Genomic DNA, 25660 nt, shown 5'->3' on the forward strand with positions numbered 1-25660 from the left:
AAAGGTTACCCTGTTCTGATGGATATGTGAGGAGAGGAGACTTAAGCTCCGATCTCAGCTCAAATCATTTTTCAGTAAGAGGATCAGATGTTTTCACTTCGTCTGATCAGATCAAAGTTAGTCGATCCTGTTAATCGATTCTATGTCGTCTTCCTTCGTCTGATCAGATCTGTTAAAGTTTAGTTGAACTTTGTCATTCTCCATGTGCTCCTTCGTCGGATTTTTATCTTTCCTCTAATAGATCTGTTAAGCTAAGATGGAGATTGAGCATAATCTTACCTTTGCTGGAAGATCAGACAATATAAAATCGTGAATCTTCGACCTGAATATGATATTTAGAGAGAGAGACAACAATGAGAGAGATGATAAGACAATAAATTAAAGTTAAAAAAATATAATAATGAAGACAACATTGGGGAAAGATGATAAGACAATAAATTAAAATTATAAAAATATAATAATAGAGACAACAGTGGGAGTGGGGAAGATGATAAGACAATAAATTAAAATTAAAAAAATATAATAATGGTTAAGTTAAAAAGTAAAAGTTTAATATTTTGCAATTATAATTTATTAGTATTACTTTTAAATATTTTTTTTATTTATTGGTTTCGGTTCAACTAGTGGTTCAACCGGTTGGACCAGTCGGACCGAAGTTTGCCTAAAAAATCGGGTTGATAACCGAAACGGTTTTTAAAACCATGCAAAACTGATCTCACCTAATGTCGGTTACTTGTTTATAGAAAACCGATATTTAGAATGCTGATTTCCTGTAAAACCGAACTTTGATACAATACCGATTTAATAAAAGGTCGAACAACTTTTTCTTCCGATTTTTTTTAATCTGCATAGGATTTAACACAATTAAGTTCTTATTTAATAGATAATTACTACTACTAATTAATTATCTATTTTTAATTAACAATTTCTCATTTTTTGATTATTTAGAATAAATATTCAAAACTTGGTAATTTTATAACCGTTGGCTAATTATCCTAAGTTAATTAGTTAATTTTATCTAACAAAGGAACATACCAATAGCTTCCGTATACGTATTTGGACCAAATAGAACCAAAATACGAATACTAGCTATTAGTTTTAACCAATTCAAAAACATGTGTTTTTCACATTTTTGGTTTTGGTATAAACATACTTCAAACCGATTGGAATTATCCAAAACTACTCTAACATCTTTTAAAAGGTGTTAGGAAGCTTTTTAAATTGTAATTCTTGAGTTAGAGATCAGGAAAAGAAACCCAATTTTGAAAATTTTAAAATCAAATTTGGGTATTTTCGATTTAGCTTATTTATTCAAATTGATTTCGACAGAAACCTTTGAAATTATCTTAGGATCGAATTCAAATCAATAACACAAACAATTAATTAATATTCAAGACTAGTCGAACTGAAATGTAAACTTTTTAATTTGAATTTGTAAATTGAATTATAAAATGAATTAAAGTTTAATGTGAGTTGGAGAGCACTCATGAACTCTTTGTGAAACTTTGTGATGATCTAGAAATAAATCTTAGAGCGTTACAAAAAAATTCCAAAATTGTCAAAAGCTTGAGAAAATTTCATGTTGGATTTTATAAAGTTTGGATTGTAAATTCGGGATTTTGATCATTGCTTTCGTTTTGTCTAAGGAGAGCTATTTAAAACCAACAAAGTCGATTGGATAATTAAGTGGTTCGAATTCAAGACAAAAGATCATTAATGGCTTTTGTCCTTATTCAATCATTCTCATCCAATTAGGGAATCATTGCACTTATGATCATAGGTGAAATGATCACCATGTTAGGGTGATCATTTCAGCCTTTGAATCATCGAATTTGGTTGAGTATCGGTCAAGTTTTATTTTTTAAAAATCTAAAGTTTCGGTCGATTTTATCTAGTTAGTCGAAAGGAAAAATACAATCCTAAAATGTCATCATTTTAAGCCAAAGCGCAAACGCGTGTCTGGGTACAGTGTTTCGTCATTGTCTGTTGGCATTTAGGCATTTCATCTGCATTCGGGCTAACGACGTTGAGGCGCACGTTAGTTGATCCGATGATGCACGGAAGCGCTTAACTTCTATTGTAGCGGGCGACGCAATCTGTTGATATCCATTAGATAAGGCTTGGGCGCCCATCCGATGGTTGTGTGGTCTACTGTAATTGTTTCTTTTATTTCCCGTTGTACTGGATCATGACCATTTTCCAGCATTGGAACTTGTTTGAAATCAATTTTTCTTCACACTTTTTGCCTTTATTTTCATCTTACAAAATATTTAAATAGACATACATGTTTATTTTGTCTATTTATTTTATTTTTTGTGATTTAAATGGATACAACTTTTATCTTAAATTATTTATTTAATTTATTTGAGCCCTTTTAATTAATTTGAGATAAAATTAATACAAGATTTATCTCAAATTATCTTATTTTGGTTATCTTTGCCTTTATTTTAATTAATTGGAATTTAATTTATACAATAATTATCCAATTAATTATTTAATCTTGGTCTGGCCTTAATGTTTATTATTTTGAATTTATCTATTCAAAAATAATTATTTAATTCATAAATTGGGTAGGTAAAATATTATTGCTTACAGAATGTCTCTCTCAAACCGAGTTTAAATACAACAAACTAGTTTTTTGAAAATGTGGGTTCGAGTCTAACATATGGACAATATACCTTCTTGTCCAATTTTATAGCTCTACTATGAGGGTGATAGAAAGATAGAACTTGGAAGTGGTGTATGTCAGTGTCATCTTCAGGTTGATGTGTGATGTTTTTCCATGATTATAAATATTTCTTTTGGTAGTTCTCTTAACAAAGATTAACTTTTGACCAAGGATCGTCTTGATTTTTTATTCCTTTTATGGATCTTAACAAAATATCTGTATAAGTTAGCATATAGGATGATGGTACATAAATTACCATATATATTATTGAGAAATCAAATTTTATCTTGATTTTCCTTTGAATCAGATTATCTACGTCGGATGTATTATTTAGAACTTTTGGTCGATAGTATTTGATTAATGATTTATTTTTCCATTGGGATGATCATATACAAATGGTCGTAATTAATGTCAATAAACAAAGTATGGTTTGCCATAAATATCAATAAATTATGCACGTGAGTAAGTAACGTAGAGAGAGATCATGTATAGGTGATCGTAGTATCATATGTTTGATTTTAACGTGAATATTGATAAACTATTCACGTGAGTTACTAACAAGTAATGTTAATGGGAGATCGTGTATAAATGATTAAAGTACTATCAACAAATAAGTTCAGATTTAACGTGAAAGCCGACAAACTTATGCATGTGAGTTACCAATAAGTAACGTTTAAGGCGATCATGTATAAATGATCGTAGTTCTATCAAAATATATGTTTAACGTAAAAGTTGATAAATTTATTCACGTAAGTTACTAATAAATAACGTTGAGGGAGATCATGTATAAATGATCATGGTATTATCAATAAATTTAACTTGAAAGTTGACAAACTTATTCACATGAGTTACTAATAAATAACGTTGTGAGTTACCAATAAGTAACGTTTAAGGCGATCATGTATAAATGATCGTAGTTCTATCAAAATATATGTTTAACGTAAAAGTTGATAAACTTATTCACGTAAGTTACTAATAAATAACGTTGAGGGAGATCATGTATAAATGATCGTGGTATTATCAATAAATTTAACGTGAAAGTTGACAAACTTATTCACATGAGTTACTAATAAATAACGTTGTGAGTTACCAATAAGTAATGTTTAAGGCAATCATGTATAAATGATCGTAGTTCTATCAAAATATATGTTTAACATAAAAGTTGATAAACTTATTCACGTAAGTTACTAATAAATAACGTTGAGGGAAATCATGTATAAATGATCGTGGTATTATCAATAAATTTAACGTGAAAGTTGACAAACTTATTCACATGAGTTACTAACATGAAACATTCACTAGTAAAAAGAGGGTCTTTCGCGACCAAAAAAATTATTGGTATAAGGATCAATTGACATTATAAATATAACACCGATTAGTTTGAAACCAATCGGTATTATATTCATAATATCGATTGTTCTTTATATCAATCGGTGAACGATTGTATATAACACTAATTGGCTTAAAAACCAGTCGGTACAACCCCATAAAACACCGCAAAATAAATGTCGCCATCTTTTGGCGCTTTTATGCAACATTATTTATGTCATACATTTATAAGGTGAAGGGGAAGAATAACGCATCTCTCTATCATTGCATTTGGGGAAAGGTTTCAAGGCCTCATGGAAACTGCGGTATTGTTCGTGCTAAGTTCAAATCCAACATTCCCCCTAAATATATGGTAAGTAATTGTATACCTAATGAATTTTAATTTCATTAGACTTGAATATGTGAGAAAAAGAAAAGTATAATGTAATTTTTATATGAAATGAGATAAAGGGAGTACATGTTAACACTACTGGTGTTGTCCCTCCATTGTGATGATTTCATATCAAAAACATGAAGTCAAGTTTCTCAAATGAGTTTTGGAGTCTTTTATTCTGTTTTGCAATGAAATTCCGAAATTTATTTACAATCTATTATTTTCTTATGAAGCTAGTTAATTGGTTAGTTTTCTTGTAAAAGTATGTTGTTGGGGTTAATTTGCAGTTAGGATTGAGATGGCTTATGTTCTCTCTGCAATGAGCGATAGTTTAGTTGTTACCTTGTTTCTAAACGACAAACCTTCTGTTGCATCTTTTGTTGCACTATTTTGATTTATTGGCATTATTTTGGGCTTGCTGCCTTATGTGAACAATGTTGGAAATATGGGCGGATTTATATCGGGTTTTCTTTTGGGATTTGTGCGGCTGTTTAAACCTCAACTTGGGGAAGTGACTTAAGGAAAAGGTGCTTTCTTTGAGTATGAAGTAAAATGTTCTTTGAGTCTTGGATCCTTTGTTTACTTTTGTTTTTGTTTTTCTATATGATTTAGGTTTGCTTGTTGTGTGCATAATGGTGGGGACTATTGTGGCTGTTTCTTGTGGTGTTAATATAAGGGAGTATTGTTGGTGGTGTAAATATTTAGAATGTGTTCCTTCCAAGTGGTGGAGATGTAATGGAGATCAAATGAAGTATGAGGTATTGATATAGTGATTTTGGGATTAATAATTAATACATGATTGAAAATGTTTATTCTAAATATGCATATGGGTGTGAGTACATGGCAATTGACACTGATTTGCATGAGTAATAGTGATAGGTATATGGACTCTCCATTCACTAATATATTGCAATCTAGAGTCTAGGATTTGTGTGATATGATATGATCCTCTCCTTGTTTAGGATTCTTCCTTTTCTTTCTTTCTTTGTATAAGAATTTGTGACAAATGACATGCTCTTAGGTTATACAGGAGTTTAATTTGGCCATATACAACAGATTTATATAGTTAATGACATATAAATTAGACAAAAAAAAATAATATTATTTTATGATGTCTTGATTGCTTGTTCTACCTCTTCATTTGATGAAGATGATCAAAAATAAGAAGAAGATTAACCAGCCATAAGAAAAAGATTTTTTTTATTTGTAAAAAGTCTATGGTGATTGGTTAAATTACCAATCGTCATTGCCTTACTAAGAGCATCCCCATCCTTGTATCCATACATAGATACAAATATGTGTCACATCAGCAGCCACATCACAAATAAATTATATCTCTCAATTTATATCTCTATTCCCCAACCATCTCAAGTACAATTGTGGTCCCACCATCCACATCATCTAATTCATACAATATTTTTTAATTCAATAATTCAAGTAATCTTGTTTTATTTTTTATTATATTAATTTGTTTAAATTAATAAAACTAATATTTATAAATTATATTAAAAAATTAAAAAAAATCAATAATTTTTAAAAATAATTTAGGAAATTATCATCACAATAATACTTGAAAAAAATAGACTACTAAATCATATTTTGTTAAATAAAAAATTAAATAAAACGGTTTATTTTTTAAAATTTTTAAATGTTTATTTTTTTTGTATAAAAAAGTGGGGGTGGGACCACTTTTTTTGACTTTTTCTCATTTGTACCCAGTAGCAAAACTTTGCTACTCAATTTTTTCTCTCCTGATTTGTACCCATCTCCCCATTAGTGTACCCAGGTACAAATTTTGTCCACATTAGATTTGTACCTACCGATGGGGATGCTCTAAGCATCACCTTTTAACCAATCGTCATAGCCTTCCTGAGCAGCACCGATTGGTTGAGTAAGCAGCACCGATTGGTTGAGTAACCAATTGTTATCACCGGTTGGTTATGAACCAATCGTTGTTACCGTAGAGGGTAACACCGAGAGAGAACTTTCCCTTGATGCCTTATAAAAGAGAATAGGATTCTACCGATTGAGACCGATTCGAGTAAAACCAATCAGTATAGGGTAATACCGACAGGTAACCATGGTAGTATTGATTGGTAAACCAGTCGGTATAGACCATTTTTTTACTAGTCATATAGAGCGATCATGAATACATGATCGTGGTACCATCAACAAATAAGTTTAACATGAAAATTTACAAACTTATTCACATGGGTTATTAACAAGTAACATTTAGAGCGATCGTGTATAAATGATCGTGATACTATCAATATATATATTTATTTTAACGTGAATGTTGACAAACTATTCAAATGAATTACTAACAAGTAACGCTTAGAGCGATCACGTATAAATGATCATGATACTATCAATATATAATTTTTTTTAAAAAATTAAAAAAGAACTAACATGACACCCCGCAACTATGGCCCTCCGCTTAAACTCACAATATATATGTTTATTTTAACATGAATGTTGACAAACTATTCACGTGAGTTACTATCAAGTAGCATTTAGAGTGATAATGTATAAATGATCGTGGTACTATCAACCGATAGGTTTAACATGAAAATTAGTAAACTTGTTCACGTGAGTTATTATCAAGTAACATATGATGATCATGTATTAATGATCGGAGTACTATTGTAACTCCCGGAAAAACCCCTTTGCATTGGTTTCCGTGAAAATCTCGAGATTCAAGAATTTCAACCTCGGTTTGCGTTTTAAGAATTTTTTTTAAATAAAACATTATTTTTAAAAGATTTATTGATTTCTCACAGATTTTAAAATTAATTTAAAAAATAATTAATTTTAAGATTTAATTTTAAATAATCTGAAAATTTATGATAATCAGAATACAATTTCATTTTTTTTAAAAAAAAATTAGTTTAAATTAATTAAACATAAATAATTTAAAAGATTATTTATTTTAAAATAGAGTTTTCAAAAATGTATTTTAAACATATTCCTTTTAGCTTTTTTCATTTTGTTTTTCTTTAACATATAAATAAAGATCGAACCTTTACAAATTCAACTCAACACATTATTTGATAAATTTATTTATCAGGTTACTTATTTATTTATATAATTAAAAATATATCAAATCGTCATTTTAACTTAAACTTAATTTTTTTCTATTAAATAAGACTCAAACTTTAAATTATGTTACGTGGGGTTCTAACCATCACAATTTTAACAAATAAATAAATATTTGTCCTTTTATATTAACATAATATTTTATTTTTCTTAATTAATTTACAACACTTGAAAAACAATATAATAATTCTCTCCTTTTCAATTTTTTTAATTATTTCTACACATTACATATTTTTTAAATTATTCAAACCGTATTCGATAATTTTGAACACGTATATATTAAAAAAATACTATATTTAAAACACAAATACGTTTAAATTAGTAAACAATCCAAAAAAAATTGTCGTTATAAAAATATTTAAAAAATAAATACAAAATATATCTATATTCAAATTTCCTCAAATTTTTTCTTAGATTACCCATTGTTTTTAGTCACATAAACTAACTTCGATAAATTATAATTTGTAATCTCGAAAACAATAATAAATTTTAAAAAGTGTGTCGTCTCTAAATATTATTTTATTTAAAAACGCGACAAATTAATTAAGAAATGATTATGATACGTTAAAATAAGACAACATTTTATTCATTAGAAAAAAGTCTCAAATAGTTAATATTTTGATAGTTTAACATAATTTAAAGTTCAAATCTCATTCCACGAAAACGACACAAATTCAACTAACGATAGCAGTGGCCATAAAAAAAATAATAATTAGGGATAGGGTAGATCAATTTTGTGGGTCTGCACTAATATGAATACGTAACGTCTCATTTCTTAGGTTGTTCCATTTTAAGAAAATAAGGTCTTATATATTAGAAAGGGTCAAGGCCAACTATAGTTGATTAACTGTGGAGCTCCACGTGTCAAAAACTAACTCGTAGTGGAGGAGTTATATATGATTTTTATGATGTGATAATTATTTTTGATTAAAATATTTAAAGGTATTAATATATAAATAAAATAAAAAATAATAATTTAAAGTAATTTTAATATTTTAGTTAATAAATTAAGTAATGTAATAAATAAATTAAAAATTACATGTGTATGATCATTTATGCCTCCTAACACTTCTCTTCTCTTCAAGATCTAATATTATTTGATACTTTTTGGAAAATATTTATTTTTGTCAAAATCATGTTAATTTTTAAAAATAATTAAAATAAAAATAAAATTTATTTATTTGCATTTGATATAAAAGATATAATTGAATTAAATAAAAAGTTGAAAAAGTTACTTTCTCTTCTATAAACTTTTAAATCATTCTACATAAAAACAAATAATCAAAATATGTTCTAAATAATTTTTGTGTGATTTTTTACAAAATGATAATTGTTTATTTTTAGATATTGTGAAAATCAAATTTAAGTTCAAAATAACATCTTGTAATAAAATTGATTATAATATAAGTGTTTTCAATAATATAACATAAGAACAAGTTAATTATATGTTGAATTTACAATACTTTGTTAAAAAAAAATAAACACTATATACTAAATTACAATAAATAGGAGACCTTAAATATTTAAAAAGATATATATAATCCAATTATTGAAATATAACACAAATTCACAATAATTAATTAAAAATTATTAGCTTAAAAATAAAAGCATAATGTTATAAACTCTAAGTATTTGTGTCTATACTATTTTAGAAAAAAAAAACAAATTATTACAAGTGTTTGATAGATTGGAGATATTTTAGTTTAATTTTAAATAACTCACCGAACTAATTATATATACTCAATTATTATTAATTAAAATATTATTTATTTTCTTAAATAAAAAACTAATTCTTTATCTAAATATTTTATTTTTTAATAATATATACCGAATAACTTATTTAAAAAGGACATACTAGTTACATAAATAATTCAAAACCGACACCTAAGATAACAAAGTTAAATAAAGTAATCTTAATGTGGAAAATAAGTATTAAAAAATGTGATAATAACTAATAAGACAAAAGTCTATACCAGACAAAAGAAAAAAGTAAAAGGAAGAGAGACTTGAAGGAACTATCAAAGAAGTTTTGTTTATGACTATTAAAAAATAATATTAATTTTGTATCTTCATTTAAATCAAGATATAAAAGCAATTAAAAATTATACTTTAGTAAAAAAAAAAGCATTTTTTTATGTATCTAAATTTAATAGATAATGAAATCTAAAATGTGTTCAAAACAATTAATGTCCTTTGAGGATTTTGAGGGATTTTGTTCAAAACAAATTTGATTAAAGAAAAAGTAACTTATTTGAATTTTTTATTTATTAAATTATTATAATGTCTTTTATATTTAGAAATAATTTTTTTTAAAAGAGAAAGTAAGAATATTTTAATATTTAGTTGAAGAAATTAGTAATTTATATAGAGACTTGAAGGAACTATCAAAGAAGTTATTGTTTATGACTATTAAAAACAATATTAATTTTTGTATATTCATTTAAATCAAATATAAAAGAAATTAAAAATTATACTTTAGTAAAACAAATCATTTTGTTTATGTATTTAAATTTAATACATAAAGAAGAAATAGACAGAATACCATCCCCATCCTTATTAAGAAGATGTGTTCACATAGGATTTGTATCAGTTGGGTTATTTAATTTGTAAAAATAAAAAAAATAAAAAAAATTGTTTAACGAGAAAGTAAGTTATTTGAGTTTGTTTTTATATTAAATTACTAATGTCATCTTATTTAAAAATTGATTTTCATAAAGATGAAGTAATAATATTTTAATATTTTAATTAGTAAAACAAGTAATTTATATTTAAAATTAATTTTTTTAAAGATAAAATAAGAATATTTTAATATTTTAACTGATGAAATAATTAATTTGATTGTTAAATGATAATGACGTAATAAAGAGAATTTATAAAAAAATTTGTGAAATCCAAAAGAACTCATATCAAACAAGCTCTTAATCTTATATAAAAGAAGGCAAATACAAAAGTACTACCATTTATATTATTTTTTATTATTGTTAAATTTTATTTTTATTTAAAAAATTAGCTAAGTTATCCTCACATTATTTCATTTAGAACCTTTTAAATAAGAGTTGATTTATTATTAGTGAGTTAATTTTTTTTACATGTTCTTTTAGTATCCATCCAAATCTAAAAAAAAAAATCAAATGACCCAAAATTATTCTGACCCTTAGTTAATTAAATAAAAATTATACAAAAAAATTAGTTACCATTTATGTTTGTTACATGTACATTTATCTTAATAATTAACTTTTTCAAACTATGCCTACATCATTGTATGAACCGATTTTCTCGAAGATATGGACCGAATCGATATTCTAACCGACCAAACCGACGTGATCGAACATTCGACGACCCTAAAATCTGGTTTAAAAATGAAAAGAATATATAATAATTTAATTTATACCGGACAATATTGCCCTTCAACAGACTCAACCAGTTATATGTGGTGGAAACTAATAAAGAGATCCGATGCAATAGAAGAAGATTGGGGGTTTAAGGCCACAGTGTTTGTTCTTTTATTTTCATTTAAAACTGTTGAAGGGGTTTTCTAGAGAGAGAAAGAAAGAGAGAGAAGAGAAGACAGTTGTAAACTGTTTTCTTGACGGAGATTCAAATTCTCTTTACAGAACTCCACCGCATTTGTACAGAAGAATCACAAATTTACATGTATAATTCTATATATATATAACGATATACACATCTAACCGAAGATCGATTTCTCACAACTGGTAAGCAAATCGATTCTCGATCGATCCGTATATTCAGAATCTCTATTTGCTTTCTATTGCTTGTTACTGATCTGGATTTTCTTTCATTTTTATTGGATTTTGATCTGATCTGATCTGATCCGATCTATGTTGATTGCTTATCGAATCCGTATCTGTAATAAAGGTTTATTTCTCTGATGATGAATTTTACTTCTGGATTTGGAGATCTGATTAGATTTCTCTATCTACTTTTGTTTTTCGATGGACGACGATGATCGGAGGGGATTTGTGATTATATATTATGTCATGTTTGAAGTTCTTTCCGGTTTTTTCATCTGCATGCATGATTGAAACGTAGAAATCTCCTTAGGTCAACATTCAGGATTGTGTCTGGATTGGTTCAGCTTCGGTGGAGATCTCAAGTCTCAATTCATCGTGATAATACACGGTTTAATCCTGTAGCATCTATTTGGAATGTTTTATGTTTCAGTCAATCGTGGAAGTGTTTGAGGATTTGTAATGAAAGGATAGTATGATCTTGTTATGAAATTTGATCTTCTCTGCTGTTTTGATTTCTGCATCCAAATTTGATCAAAGTATATTTATTAGAATATGTGTCCCTCTGATTGATAGGCTTTCCATAATAGAACTCGGAGCTTTCACTTGGATTATCTTTCTATAAGAGTCTATATGTGTTGTTGATCTAGGTTTTACATGGAAAGAAATGGGCATAAACATCTTTTTTATTTATATGTTGGTGCAGATTTATTGGATTTCCTAAAATAACTGAAACTCTTTCCTCGAGCAATGATGTTGAATAAGAGGCTAAATTACGAATCTCGTGGCTATCAGCTTCCTTTCATACCTCGGGCTCCAAGATCTATTAGAGTAAGTATATGTGCACAATGCTTGATTATTCTTATTAATTCATCTTTAGGTTTAATCATTTATACTTATTGCATTTCTGTATTCAGCGGAGGACTTCCCAGAAAAAGAAATTGGAGGATGGCCAAATTTGTGCATTTGAACTATTAGCAACTGTTGCTGGAGAAATGCTGCTGGAGTGTGAAAGTTCTGCATCTAGCTTTGAGAGTGTTAAAGCTAAACAGGAAGATTCTAAGCTTGGTAGACCTGAATACCTAGATCAGACTAGTTGCATAGAGAGTGGATCAGTCGAACAAAAATCTCGAAAAGGCAATACAGAGAAAATTTCCAGTGTCATACCTAGTGCTGTGAGTCCTGAACCTTCCAATAAAGCTGTTAATTATCTGAAACTGGAGACTCTGAAAAGCCAAGTGGGAAGTAGCAGATGCTACAGTGATGCCCAATTAGGTGAAGGAACCATAGTTAATGTAATTAAGAAAGAGCATAACACTAAAGACAATAGTAAACCAGATTTCATATTGGGTGGTACAAGTGTGAATAATAGTCCTCTGGTTAATTCTAGCAGTAATGTACAGTTTCCATCATGCTTCGATCATGTTCCTAATGCTTCTTTTCTTAAGCAAGGGAACCATGTAAAGGCAGGGCGTAGAGATGATGACGAAAACTCTGTTGGATGTAATGGGCGTAGTGTCAAGCCAAGGATTTTTCGACCACATTCGCGGTTCGGATACAGAAGAATCCGGAGGTTACTTACATCCAAGTATTGGAAAGTGGCTCCAAAGTTGAAGGATTGTGACTTCTCCTTAACCAGTAAGTTATTGCATTTTCATTTTATGTTCTGCTGATCTTTTGCTAGGTTCTGAACTTGGTTTTATGGTTGAATATTAAGTTTTGAATGATGAATACTGAACCAAATGAAAAGATTTAGATTTCAAGTACTTTGTATAATAAACTCTAGAACTGATGTCGGAAAAGTACTTAAAAGACTATTTTATGTTAAGTCTATCATAGCCTACTAAATTAAGCCAGATACTTTAGCTTAATTTGAGCTGAATCTAAGTGATCAAGTGTATTCATTTTAAATTAAGTGATAAGCTGTGTTACTTAATCTTGATGGTAGATAAGGTACTGAAGCCTATTTCAGCAAATTGGAATACTAACATGAATGTGAGAAGTAAGCTTGAAGGTCCTTCAAGAAAAAGGAAATTCTATGACCATAGATATGAATGTGAGGGTAGCAGTGAAAGTCTTTCCAATTCAACCGAAAAGAGTATGAAGAGAAGCAGGAATAATGGGTCGCAGATAGGTTGAAACCTAATTTCCTCTCCAAGTTCAGGCTAATGCTTGTTTTCTCAGCATTATCCTGACTAGTCTTCTTTGTTCTGGCAGCAAGTGGACCATCAGCTGTTGTTAGGAGTCACCAACCATCCTTCCAGAAAAGAGATTCTCATGGTATTTCAACAAAACTTAGTAAGAATGTGCATATATTTTGGATACTCCTTAAGTTGAATAGGGTTTCTAATTTTCCTTTGAATTTTTAACCTTCATCTAGTGAAGCTTAGCATCAAGTCCTTCAGAGTACCAGATCTGTATATTGATGTCCCTGAAACTGCTACTGTTGGCTCACTGAAGGTATGTTAGATAGACCCTTTAATTTTTTTTACATGAAAGCTTTTAGTAAACACAAAGATCACGGACACCCTTGATAAGATTCGGACAAAAAATGGATAAGGGTAGAGATAGAAACATCAAGATAGCCCTCACCCCATTTAACTGTGACAAGATTTGTCTTCTTCCCCATTTTGATTTTGATCTGGTTTTCAATTAAGAAATTTAAAATTGCCATTTGATATGATGACAGATGAAAGTAATGGAGGCAGTGAGTGCAATTCTTGAAGATGGGTTACATGTTGGTGTACTCCTCCAAGGGAAAAAGGTGAGAGATGATAATAGAACTCTACTGCAGAGTGGTATTTGTGGCAATGGTGATCTCGATGCTCTAGGTTTTATTTTGGAGCCTCTCTCTTCTTCCTTGGCACCTTCATCTGTGTCGCCCAAAGATCCACCACCAGTTCTGGTTCCATGTGGAACAACACATCATGAAATCTCTAATGCTGCGATTACTCAGGAAGATGACAAGCAGAAGAAGGTTCTGTCATCATCCTCATCATCATCTGTTATTGATGAAGTAAAGAAGATTGAGGTTTGTGAGGATTCAAAATCATTAGTTCCTGTGGTTGCTGCTGAAATGGGAATGATGGAGGAAGCACTTGATATCACCCCCATAAACCAGAAACTTGCTAGACGATCTGAAATAGTTCAGCCACGTAGAACTCGAAGACCTTTCACTGTCACAGAGGTAGAATCATTGGTTGAAGCTGTTGAGAAACTTGGAACTGGAAGGTTGGTTGGAAACTTCATTAATCATTATTAAAAACACTTTTTTTTATTGTTTTTCTGTTAGATATCTCTCATTTGGAGTAGTATTTGGAATCGGTACTTAGTCAAACAAAGATTCAACAATTTATTGAGGGTTTCTGAATCTGGATTTGAAACAGAAAGGGTCAATAACTTGTTGAATCTGTGTCTTACAAACTTTTGTATCCAAACGTGATCTCATCTGGATGTGTTATGGATAAGATCACGTTAGGAATCAGAACTTAGTGATACACAGATTCAATAATTTGTGAAGAGGTTTCTCATCTGGATTCAGAAACATAAAGATGTTTTTGGATATGGATTTTGAAACAGAAACTGTCAATAAATTATTGAATCTGAATTGGTGTTTGACTAAGTTTTGTTTTCAAATGTGATATGATCTAGAGGTACTTAGTCATAGACAGATTCAACAAGGTTTCTCATTTGAAGCCGGATTCAGATCCAAATGTTTTTGGTTCTCGATTTGAAACAGAAACTGTCAATAGATTGTTGAATCTGTGTTTGACTAAGTTTTGTTTTCAAATGTGATATAAGTCATATTTGAAGTTTCAGTTGCTTAATATAATGGAGTGGGGATTGTTCTAAACTGTATTGTGGTTTATGTTGTTTTTAGGTGGCGAGATGTTAAAATGTCTGCGTTTGAGTATGCAGAATATCGAACATACGTGGATCTAAAGGTTTGTAATTATTCAATGAGAGTCGAAAACAAAACAAATATGGTTTTAAATTTGGTGTTTGTTTTCTGCAGGACAAATGGAAAACATTGGTTCACACAGCGAGCATTTCTCCGCAGCAAAGAAGAGGGGAGCCGGTTCCACAAGAGCTATTGGATAGGGTTCAAGCTGCTCATGCATATTGGTCCCTTAATCAATCTAGGCCACACATCATCAAAAACCAACAGCATTTCATCGTCGAAACCTAGGAAAAAATTGATTTCAAAATCAAATTTTAATAAAAAACAGTGTTCAACTTGTACATGGACAATCCAAATAAAAATATTTGAGTCTTTCTAACCACCCCTTCTACTACTGGTTATGATGACTTTGACAGTTGGTGTTACATTTTTACCATTTGTTTTTTTTTTTATCACTTTTTTATGATGAAAGCTCCTTGTAAGGAGAAGAGAGGAGGGGATTGATGTTGATTTTATTTTATTTTTGTACATTTCATCATTTATAATTCAATAAATTATTATCATTTATATTGTTCTTATTCTTTTGTTAGATTTATTGGTATTATTATATTTTTTTATGTTGTCATAACTTATTTGTACTTGTTTAGTTTTTTCTATGTTTAATATCACACTTTCAAAAGTTAATATGTTCATTCATTGAAGTAGAATGAGTATTGACTAAGAGATCAAAAATGTCGGTTTGATTATCACTAAAAAATGCTCTAAATTAAAGTCGGGACCATGAGGTCATGATTTAAGAGATAGTGTATAAAGTCAATTTTTTTAGGCTATTGATTATAACTTCTATGTTCATCTCAACAATTTTGTAAGAAGAATATAAAGATCAACATATTAGAAGTTTATATGAACTTGTGAAAAAACATGGAATATGATTATTGAACCAAGAATTTGGTTGAGTTTTGATTTCATAAATGAAATTGAAATGATCAAGAAGGTAGATTGAAGTGGAAGAGCCAAGATATTACAAAAGCAAAAACCATACATGCCAACAAGAAGTTAAGGAACCGATGACCTTTCCAAAAGCTTCTCCTATCGTCGGTTTGCTGACGTGGCAACATCATTGTCGAGACCTCAATTGCCACTGCCGTCGAACTTCCCACGTCCAACTCTGCCTCGCGTCCACCACCCAAACCACCCAAGACGTTACATGCCAATGACCCGCAAATCTCACATGTCCTGCAATACCATTTTTTACATGTTTTAAAAGATATTACATAATGGCCAATAAGCAAAAGTAGAAGTGAAAAAAATTGTGCAAGATAAAATATTGCAACAAACCAGAGAAAAAAATATATATATTTGTTGGCTTAGACATTATTTTGGATGGGGCCAAATTATATGAAAATTGAGATTATTGGACAAAAAGACTTAAAAAAAATATATAAATAAAAATATAATATTTTAAAAAAAGAATAAAAAGTATTTTCATAGTTTGATATCATATATAATTAGTTTATTGAAAGAATATATATGATTTGGTTGATAATGTTTGTTTCCAATTAATTAAGAATATTAAAATGATAAGTAAATTTATATTTTTATTAGAAAGTAGAACTTCTCCAGATAGTAAAAAAACAAATAACAAAAATGTAAACAAAATAAAGGTGAAGTGGTAGTTAGTGTCAACCCTAGATTTGGTTGCCTCCGCCTTGGATAGAAAAAAATTGATATTTTTGGTGTTGCCTTAAGTCTAATTTAAAAAATGGAATAAAAAATAGTTTTGGGTGAGATTTGAATTCATGATAACTAAAATATTTAAATACTTATGTTTCACCACTAAGCTATAACAAATTTAATAAAATATCTTACTAATTTAATAATTTGGCTGCCTTTGGGAATGGGCTGCCCTAGCCCAAGTGCTTGCCGTGCTTACCCTAGGGCCGGCCCTGGTGGTAGTGTATAATCACTTTAATTGAAATTGAAAGGGAATTTATTTTATTTTGTATCTAAAACTAATCACAAATTATGATGAGTGTTTTTTTAATAATTTATTATGATAACGTTATTACCTATATTAAACTTAAAAAGAGAAACAAATTGGAGATCTTTGATATCTTAATTACCAACTCTTATTACTTAAATTATAAATTATGGTGGAAATTGAATTTGTTTTAGTCTCTTAAACCAAACCATTTTCTTTAAACTTAATCTATTAGTGTATAGAAAGAAATCTTTATATAATCTTTTCTATCTAATGGGGGGATAATTTCAGTCTAATTTTTGAAGGTAATAGAGTGAATTATGTAGAAGAAATAATAATAAGAAGTTAAAAGAAAGTAAGAAAGAAACAAACTTGTTGCCTCTAATGTTGAACCAAGTTTGAGCACAATGGTTGTGTGCAAGAGCCAAATCACCTTTACAAGAACAACCCAACTCAGAATTTAATCTTTCTTCATCATCATCAAAGCTCAAATGGCAAATCCTACAACCCCTTCCTTTCCCATTTGAAGAATTCACCAATTCAAGAAAATCTACCTTTCCATCTAATTCCTCATGATCAACATCAACTAAACCACCTTCCAAATCCACTATCACCTCTAAAGATGCATACAAATCAATCCTCTTCTCCTCCTCTTCAGTTAAATCCACAATATTGGTCTCAGAGTTGTGATTAATGCCTCCTCCTTCCTCCAAATCAACATGGGTTTGGTTTGTAGTTTCCATTTTTTCATGACCCAATGGATGAAATTAAAGAATCTATCTCCCTTTAGTAGCCAAAATTAATCAAAAGTGTGAACTGTTGTTCTGTTTTGCAGTAGGTATGAGTTTTCAGGTGTACTTCATTCAGTCCATATATAGATAGATATACACAAAGAGTTTGTTTGATCTTGGTTATTTGAGTGTTTTTAATGGATTTAAAAAAAAACATTTCACAAAGTTTTAGATTATTTGGGTTTTTAATTAGTTATTTTATTTCAAAAATTAAATTTTAAAATAATAAAGTAAGTATATTTTAGTTGATAATTGAATTTTGGATAAAATAAAATAAAAAACAAATCAAACAAGCTCCAAAGTAATGGATCAGGATGAGAGGATGTGGACCATCTTTTTTAGTTTAAACTCAATTTCTTTTTTTTATTCAACTAAAATTCAAAATCTAAATATAACTTGTGATTCATAGTGGATTATTTATCCTATTTAAATTGTGTGGGCCTGAATTAAGAGCTTTTGTAATGTATTTATTTATTTTACTTTTAAAGAAAAATTATTTAAGTGAAATAAATGAAATAAAAATATTTTAGTTATTATTTAAATAAATTTATCTATGATAATGAAATATAAGATAAATTCAAGGCTTACTAGTATTAATCTTAAAGTTTGAATTTGAATGAATTTTATAGTATATATTCAAACTTTAAATTGTATCATTTTATATCAAATTTTAATAATTTTTTATTTTTTTGCTAAATGAACTACTAAAGAAAATCATATATTTTTTTTAATTAATAAAACATTTGATATTAAATATATCTAGTAAAGAAAATGACATATTAGAGCCCATAGATAAATGTCATTTAAATGACTAATGTTAAATTTTGTACCACAGAAGGAATCCAAACCCAATACTAAAATATTAATTTGACCGATATTCTTTGCAATAAATAGGTCTTTCATCTTTATTAAAGGAAAATAAACAGGGATTTCGTGTTAACCATAATCTAAGAAAATCTTATTCAAATATCAACAAAATCAAGAAAAAAATCTATGGAAAGTTTTTGCCCAAAAGTGACATTATGGATTATAAGTATCTCAAAATTAGATTATAACATAGCTAGAGATAATAGTAAGGATAAGTTGTTGACAAACTCTGAAAATTTTTAGAGAGACCTGGCTAATGAAATATAAGATTATACATTGTGTTTTTAACTTCTTTTTTATCTAACAAACAATTTTAATTTGAGATAAAATACATTTCACTTGAATTACCTGATAAATTTAATAATTAATCAAAAATAATAAAACTCGCTACACTAAGTTTTGAGTAAGGACAAGAAAGTAATTGCGGTATCTTATTAGACTAACATATAATTAAATTATGAGACATGAAAGTAATTATCCTCTAAATAATAAAAAATATTACTAAAAAGTAATTGTAAAATCAGAATTGTATAACCCTTATATACATTATAATCAAAACATTTGATAGTTATGAATTTTTTTTCCACTTCAAATATCCTATATGTTGTATTTACATTACACTATATATAGATTTAGTCCCAAATTTTAGGGTGTCCAAAGTAAAAAGAAAAACTATTCTTATATATATTTTTTAACTTATTATATTGAAAACATATAATAGTAAATATTAGTTTTGTATTTAGATTATCAAAATAATCTTGTCAATTTAATTAAATACAATAATAACACTATTAAGGTCACGGATTCAAATAGAGAGTATTTTTTTTAAAAATTTAGGGGGACGAGCTAGATCCATGAAGTCTAGGCCCCCCATCCTTTATAACATCTAACTCTAATCAAATCTCATGACTCAACCCTATATCTATTGAGAATCACATATGCGTGTATCAAACATAAACAAGCTTCCAATAAAATTCACGATAATGATCATAGTAAAACAAGTTTAAGTAACATTGACGGGAAGTAATATTAATCCATGAAAGTTTTCTCACCATTAGAGAAAAATGAACAATTTGATGTACCAAACAAACAACACAAGATTCCAAACACAAAGTGACAAAGAGAGCCCACATAATAATCCATAAAGAGAATACCAAAAGATGAAGAAGATACACACAATTTCACCATATGAAGGAATGCCCAAATCATGGGAAAAAAAATCTCAATTTTCGAAATAAGAGAGAAAACCTGATCAAGCATCTGGAACAACAGATGCAGCAGCTGTTGCTGCTGTTGCTGCTCGCTTCATGGATGCGCATTTAATAAGGTGGTTGTAGCTTCCCTTCTCCTTGAAAAGTTGAGAGAAATGATGCTTGCAGTACAATATTCCTTCAAGAGCTGCATAGCTTGATGGAGTTATGGCACATCCACCGTGAGAGCATTTGAAGCATGACTTGTGATATGTTAGACTCTCCACGGTTACCTAATTGATCATGAAAAAACAAACCAAGAATAAGAAAATGATTTGTGCATGAAATAACATAAACAATAGAATGTCTAGTAGTATGTTGGTTAGATGAATGAAGGAGTGAAAGATGTCTTTTGGGAGACTTCAATGCATCTTTTGGGACTTGTTGTTGAGTACAATGTAGGTGGAATGGATTGGGTTATTGATTTCAGTTATCATTTGGTGGATATCAAAGAATTTTCACAAACAAGTATTGCCCGGATAGAATTCTTCAGCATTTTTACTTGTCAATGGGAAATGAAGAACTCATAACAAAGAAAACCTTTCTGGAACACACCCTACTAAAGATAATATGGTCATATCATATCCATAGACGAATGACATTTCTTTAAATTTTATCAATTGTAAGATATGGTTAACTTATAATACCTTCTCCAATGGATAAGCTGTCTTAGCACAAGTAGCACATTTATCTTGAGTACCAGAAAACATGCTCGCTGCTTTGTTAGGCGACCTCGTCTGAGAAAAGATATAGCGAAAGAAATTACTAAACATTGTATTATTGAATGATCAAAGGGGAGAATGATTTCAGAAAAAAGTTATAATATACCTGTTCTAGACTTAACTTCTCAGCTGACTTTGCAGCTACAGGAAACAAAGAAAACAAAAAAGCATGAACAAGGGATTAACTAACAAAAAGAAAATCAAGAACCCCATAATAAACTAAACCAGCTAAACTGATAATACATACGTGACTGAAAATTCTTGTTGAAGTTGCCTGTCTCCTTGAAGAGCTGCTCAAAGTGAGGCTTGCAGTATAAAACACCTTCCATTGAGGAGTAATTGCTCAGCTGCAGAGAGATTTAGGTTAAATTGAACAAAATGAGATCAAATCGCCCAATCTACATCCAGATAACTCATAAAACCATCATACTTTGAGATTTATTCGAAAAAAACAACTTCTTTCACATCTGCAATTCGATCAGGATAGATTGATTCATTTACAACAAAACCATCAAAGAGATTTAACAAATTACCACAAGAGTTCCCTTGCAATGGGTGCACTTGAAACAAGACTTATGATAAGGAATTCCATCCGCAGACAAAAGTTCAACAGGATAAACAGTCTTCTCACAAGCCTTGCACTTCTCCTGTGTGCCGAGAAAAGACATTCTCACTTTTTTCCCCTAAAGATCTGATACAAACACAAATAAAAACACCCTTTACATCTTATGATCCGCCTTAATAAACTGCTTAAATTCAGGAGCATTACATTTACAGCAAAAGAAACGGAAGAAGAAGTTTGTTTGACTCGTTTCTCGATCTTAAAGACGTAATGCAGAAGCAGAACAATGGGTAAATAAAGATGAGAAGATCTAAAAGACATTGGTGATTGATCAGATATGCATACCTTTGCGAGAATGGAAGATGATGATCCGTAAAGTAGTTGAAAAGGCGACAAATGGATTACGGTTAAGGAAGCAAATAGTAGAAGGAGAGAGGTGGTGTTGTTGTCTTTGGCGATGAATGTGAGAAATGAAGGAGAGAGAAAGTAGTGCTTTTTGGGATTTTGCTGTGCAGGTGATGGAGCATAGTGGAGGATGACAGCCAGAGATGATGATCATAGAATAAAGGAACCGGAAGCGCACTTCCTTTTATTCCTTCTATTATTTTATTTTCTTTCATTTTTATAACATTCTTTATATATAATACATAATGAAAATTATTATTATTATTTTAAATATTGAAAACTAAATTATTCTATAGTTAATTATGACTCTCATTTTAATTTTAAATATTTAAAAAAAATTATACAACAAATACTTTAAAATTTACAATTTAGAAATGTGAGAAAACTCAAATTAAAAAAATAAAATCTTATATTCAATTTCTACTTAAGAATGGTCGCCAACTTCTCATTCCAAAAGGTTACAGGGTCATCCATTAGGCACAAAGTTGTATGTCATTACTATGGTGTCGATAGATTAACTACTGTAGTGCGTACATTGGACACTAGACGTAGTATCGATCCTGAAAATTAGGTTTTCTTAGCCCATTTAGAAAAAAACGTGAAAAATAAATTAGTTGCCATAATTTTAATTATTTTTGTGTAAATTTGCAGTAGGGGTTGTCTGACTAAATACTATAGAAAATAAGATCTTATTCACATTTTACGAATTTATTGCTTATTTATAATAAAAACAAAAATAACCAAATAAAATATTTTATTTTTCATTCTAAACTAATATTCTACACACTTTTATACACACTTTTATGTTAAAAAAAATTAATAAATTTATCTAATATTTTTATTATTTATTTATTAAATGAGCTAGGTTTGGATAGGCTATTCTAATCGGTAGACATTAGACTTACACAGAACTGGCTCTGAATACACACGGAGCAACTATTTCTCGTATAAAGTGGAGATCTAACATCAGAATTGACTGAAAATACGTCCTAACATATTAAATCGACCAAGAATAACTCATCGGTTAAGGTGGTTAGTATATTTCTAGAGTTCTGAACACCTTAATTGCACGCGTTTTACTATTAAAAAAATTACATCACCTTAATTTTAGGTGTTTCACCATCCAAAAACAAACAAATCAAACTAAATTGGAGTTGAGAATTAAAACTATTGTCAATTAATGTGATGAACCATAAACCCTTAAAGTTCTTAAGCTCAATTGCTGAAAAAGTTAGCATAAATATGATCCTCATTTTAACTCTAAATATTCTAAATAAAAATTGAACTAAATTATTAATACTTTTAGTTGAACTACTCTAAGAGTAGTGGATGATCATTAGTTTAATAAGAAACCCTTAATTAATATAAAAATATGAGAGTTGTTTTAAATTCAAAATTAGTTCTCAATAATTTCTCAAAAGTACATCCAAACACTAATGAATTTATTGAATAACTATGAAAATTTAAATATATAAATTTAAGATATATTATTAATGTTTTGGGTTTCATTGTTTTATTAAAAGTGCTCCATTTTGGTGGAGTTGTTGTTTAATTATTTTTTATTCAATTTTAATTTCATTTGAAAGTATATTTGAATATTAAAAACGGTGAAAATAACATTTTTTGGGGACAGAACTAAGATTTAGAGCAGAATTATTTGAATTAATCCTGAGTTTTTTTTTTTTCTAAAAAATTAGTTTTTTTTTTTAAATTTTATTCTTATTATATCCACCCCTATCTCATATCTCTCTATATATTATGATTAACAATATTTTTTAAATGAAATAATTTAATTTATATTAAATAAAATTTTAAAATATAATAAAATAAATATTATAAAAACTATAAATAAGTTAATATTAACTTTTATTAATACATAAATAAAATTTAAATAAATAATAATTTTATAAATCACTACTATTATAATTTAAATATTACATAAAACAATATAATATATTATAATTTTATTTATATTGTGTATTTATTTTTATTTAATATAATTGATATAAAAATTTTAGATGAAATAAATGTTATAAAATAATAACCAAAATTCAAACAAGTTTATTTGAATATACATTTAGAATAATTGTTAAAGTTATTATATAAAAAAAATTAAATAAATTTCTTTATAAATATTTAATTTAAATGAGATATATTTATAAATTAATTAATATTTTTATTTAAATATATTTTAATTTATTTTCTAATATAATTATTTATTTAAACTATTTAAAATTTAAATGGTATATAAATTTATTTATATTTAATATAAATTTTTTAAGTGAAATAACTTATTAATTTAATTTATATGAAAATGAATTTTATAATGTAATAAAATAAATATAAGATATACATATATATTTATTAATATAAAATAAAATATTCAAGTAAGGGTAATTTGAGTATTTTTATTAATAAAATAATTGATTTGATATATGATGGGATTGTTGGGTTTTGAGATAAAATTTGGGTTTTATCTCAAAACCCAAAAATCAAACAAGCTTTTAGAGTTAGGGTAGGATTGAAAAAAATTTAAGATAAACTTAAAAAAAATAATAAGAAAATTTTGAAAAAAATAAATAGATAAATATAAGTTTTACCTTTTGTAATAAGATGAGTGATATGGAGAGGAAATAAGAGAGAGAATATGAGGAAATAACTTATCGGTTATCATCGCATCACTGGTTCAATAAATATATATATATATTTCAATAAATAGATTGCTCGTAGTACATAATCCGTCATGGGGCATGTTCATACCAATAAAGTAAGAAATACATTTTATAAGATTGTACAAAATATTCATTTTATTTATCTTTTAAAAGTGACAATAAACATTTTATTTTGGGTTAAAAGTTTAAATAAAACTATCATCCACTTTCTTTATCATCCTCCATCTCTATCATTATATTTTAACTATTTTTCTTAAATATATAATAATACATATTATAAATATTATCAAATATTATTAAGCATTTTAAATATATATAATTTTATATATCATTCAATATAACATTTATCTCATTTTCTTTAAATTCTAGCATGATATAATGTTAACTTATATAATATTATATATTATAAATATTATCATAATATTGATGCATATATTATCACAATATTTATTAAGAATCTTAATAATATTATTATCATATTAATTAATTTAATTTGTATAAATTAAAATGAACATATATAATCCCATATGATTTTAATACATTACTATTTTCTGTTTTTCTAAATTTTATCCCTTAAATTAAAATTTTGAATAATTTTATAAGATAGTTTAAATAAAAAAATAATCTTACAAAATTCTCCTATTAAATTATCCCTATAAAACATTTTAAGTTTGAATTGAGTTGTACTACATTTTTTTTATGAAAACGATTTATCGTCATTTTATTAAAAAAACTTCTCAAAAAGAAAAAAATTTACATGAGTTTAGGCAAAACAAACATTTGCTTTAATTTCAGAATCAAACAACAAATGAATAATCCAAGCATGAAAAAAAAGAAATGAATACAACATTGAAACATCCAAACAACAATTAGTTTATCATCTCGCCTTGAAATTGTTAGGTTACGTGGCTTTATCATAATCAATGTTTCAATTTTGACATAAACACCAATTTGCTCATTCTTAAGTATTCGCCTTCAAATACAGATAATGGAATTGCAATCAAACATAATGCTCCTCCAAACTTTATTAACATCACATCGCACCCTAGAAAACGCTCTTGAATTTCATTCCGCCCAAACATAATAAACAATATAAGCAAATCAACATTTAAACACATTCGAATGAAATTGGTCACCCTTTGCTTTCCTAATAACAACTTCCTTTATGTACATCCACTTCTTAGGAAAATTGAGAGAACCATGAACTTAGCAAATTTACCTCACAAATTCAAAGAAAATGGACAGCCCCAAGCTTATAATTCAAAGTATCCTCATTACTATCACATAAAAG

The 25660-nt window shown here is 28.2% G+C and overlaps 3 protein-coding genes across 4 annotated transcripts; 1 reads left to right on the top strand and 2 right to left on the bottom strand.

The window, feature by feature from the left end:
* The first annotated feature begins 10967 nt into the window (after window positions 1-10967).
* Window positions 10968-15607, top strand: LOC124919911 (telomere repeat-binding protein 2-like). Its single transcript, XM_047460277.1, has 9 exons — window positions 10968-11182; window positions 11925-12049; window positions 12136-12856; window positions 13167-13352; window positions 13436-13498; window positions 13599-13678; window positions 13908-14449; window positions 15099-15162; window positions 15234-15607. Exons 2-9 carry the CDS (start codon window positions 11969-11971, stop codon window positions 15405-15407), a joined length of 1911 nt encoding a protein of 636 aa, XP_047316233.1. The 5' UTR covers window positions 10968-11182; window positions 11925-11968; the 3' UTR covers window positions 15408-15607.
* Window positions 15608-16028: 421 nt separating this feature from the next.
* Window positions 16029-17934, bottom strand: LOC124941384. The gene is made up of 2 exons (XM_047481698.1): window positions 17473-17934; window positions 16029-16355 (listed from the first exon to the last, which is right to left on the bottom strand). The coding sequence occupies exons 1-2, from the start codon at window positions 17841-17843 to the stop codon at window positions 16106-16108; spliced, it is 621 nt and encodes a 206-aa protein (XP_047337654.1). The 5' UTR covers window positions 17844-17934; the 3' UTR covers window positions 16029-16105.
* Window positions 17935-19779: 1845 nt separating this feature from the next.
* LOC124941394 (LIM domain-containing protein WLIM2b-like) lies at window positions 19780-21812 on the bottom strand. 2 transcript variants are annotated; one of them, XM_047481710.1, is made up of 6 exons: window positions 21638-21812; window positions 21264-21421; window positions 20978-21077; window positions 20837-20871; window positions 20656-20745; window positions 19780-20241 (listed from the first exon to the last, which is right to left on the bottom strand). In XM_047481710.1, exons 2-6 carry the CDS (start codon window positions 21396-21398, stop codon window positions 20011-20013), a joined length of 591 nt encoding a protein of 196 aa, XP_047337666.1. In that variant the 5' UTR covers window positions 21399-21421; window positions 21638-21812; the 3' UTR covers window positions 19780-20010. The 2 variants fall into 2 exon arrangements, with proteins under 2 accessions (XP_047337666.1, XP_047337675.1); XM_047481719.1 differs by lacking the exon at window positions 21638-21812 and adding an exon at window positions 21500-21518.
* Window positions 21813-25660: the final 3848 nt, after the last annotated feature.

This window comes from Impatiens glandulifera, chromosome 1 (genome assembly GCF_907164915.1).
Source record: "Impatiens glandulifera chromosome 1, dImpGla2.1, whole genome shotgun sequence".
In the NCBI taxonomy this organism is placed as follows: Eukaryota; Viridiplantae; Streptophyta; class Magnoliopsida; order Ericales; family Balsaminaceae; genus Impatiens; species Impatiens glandulifera.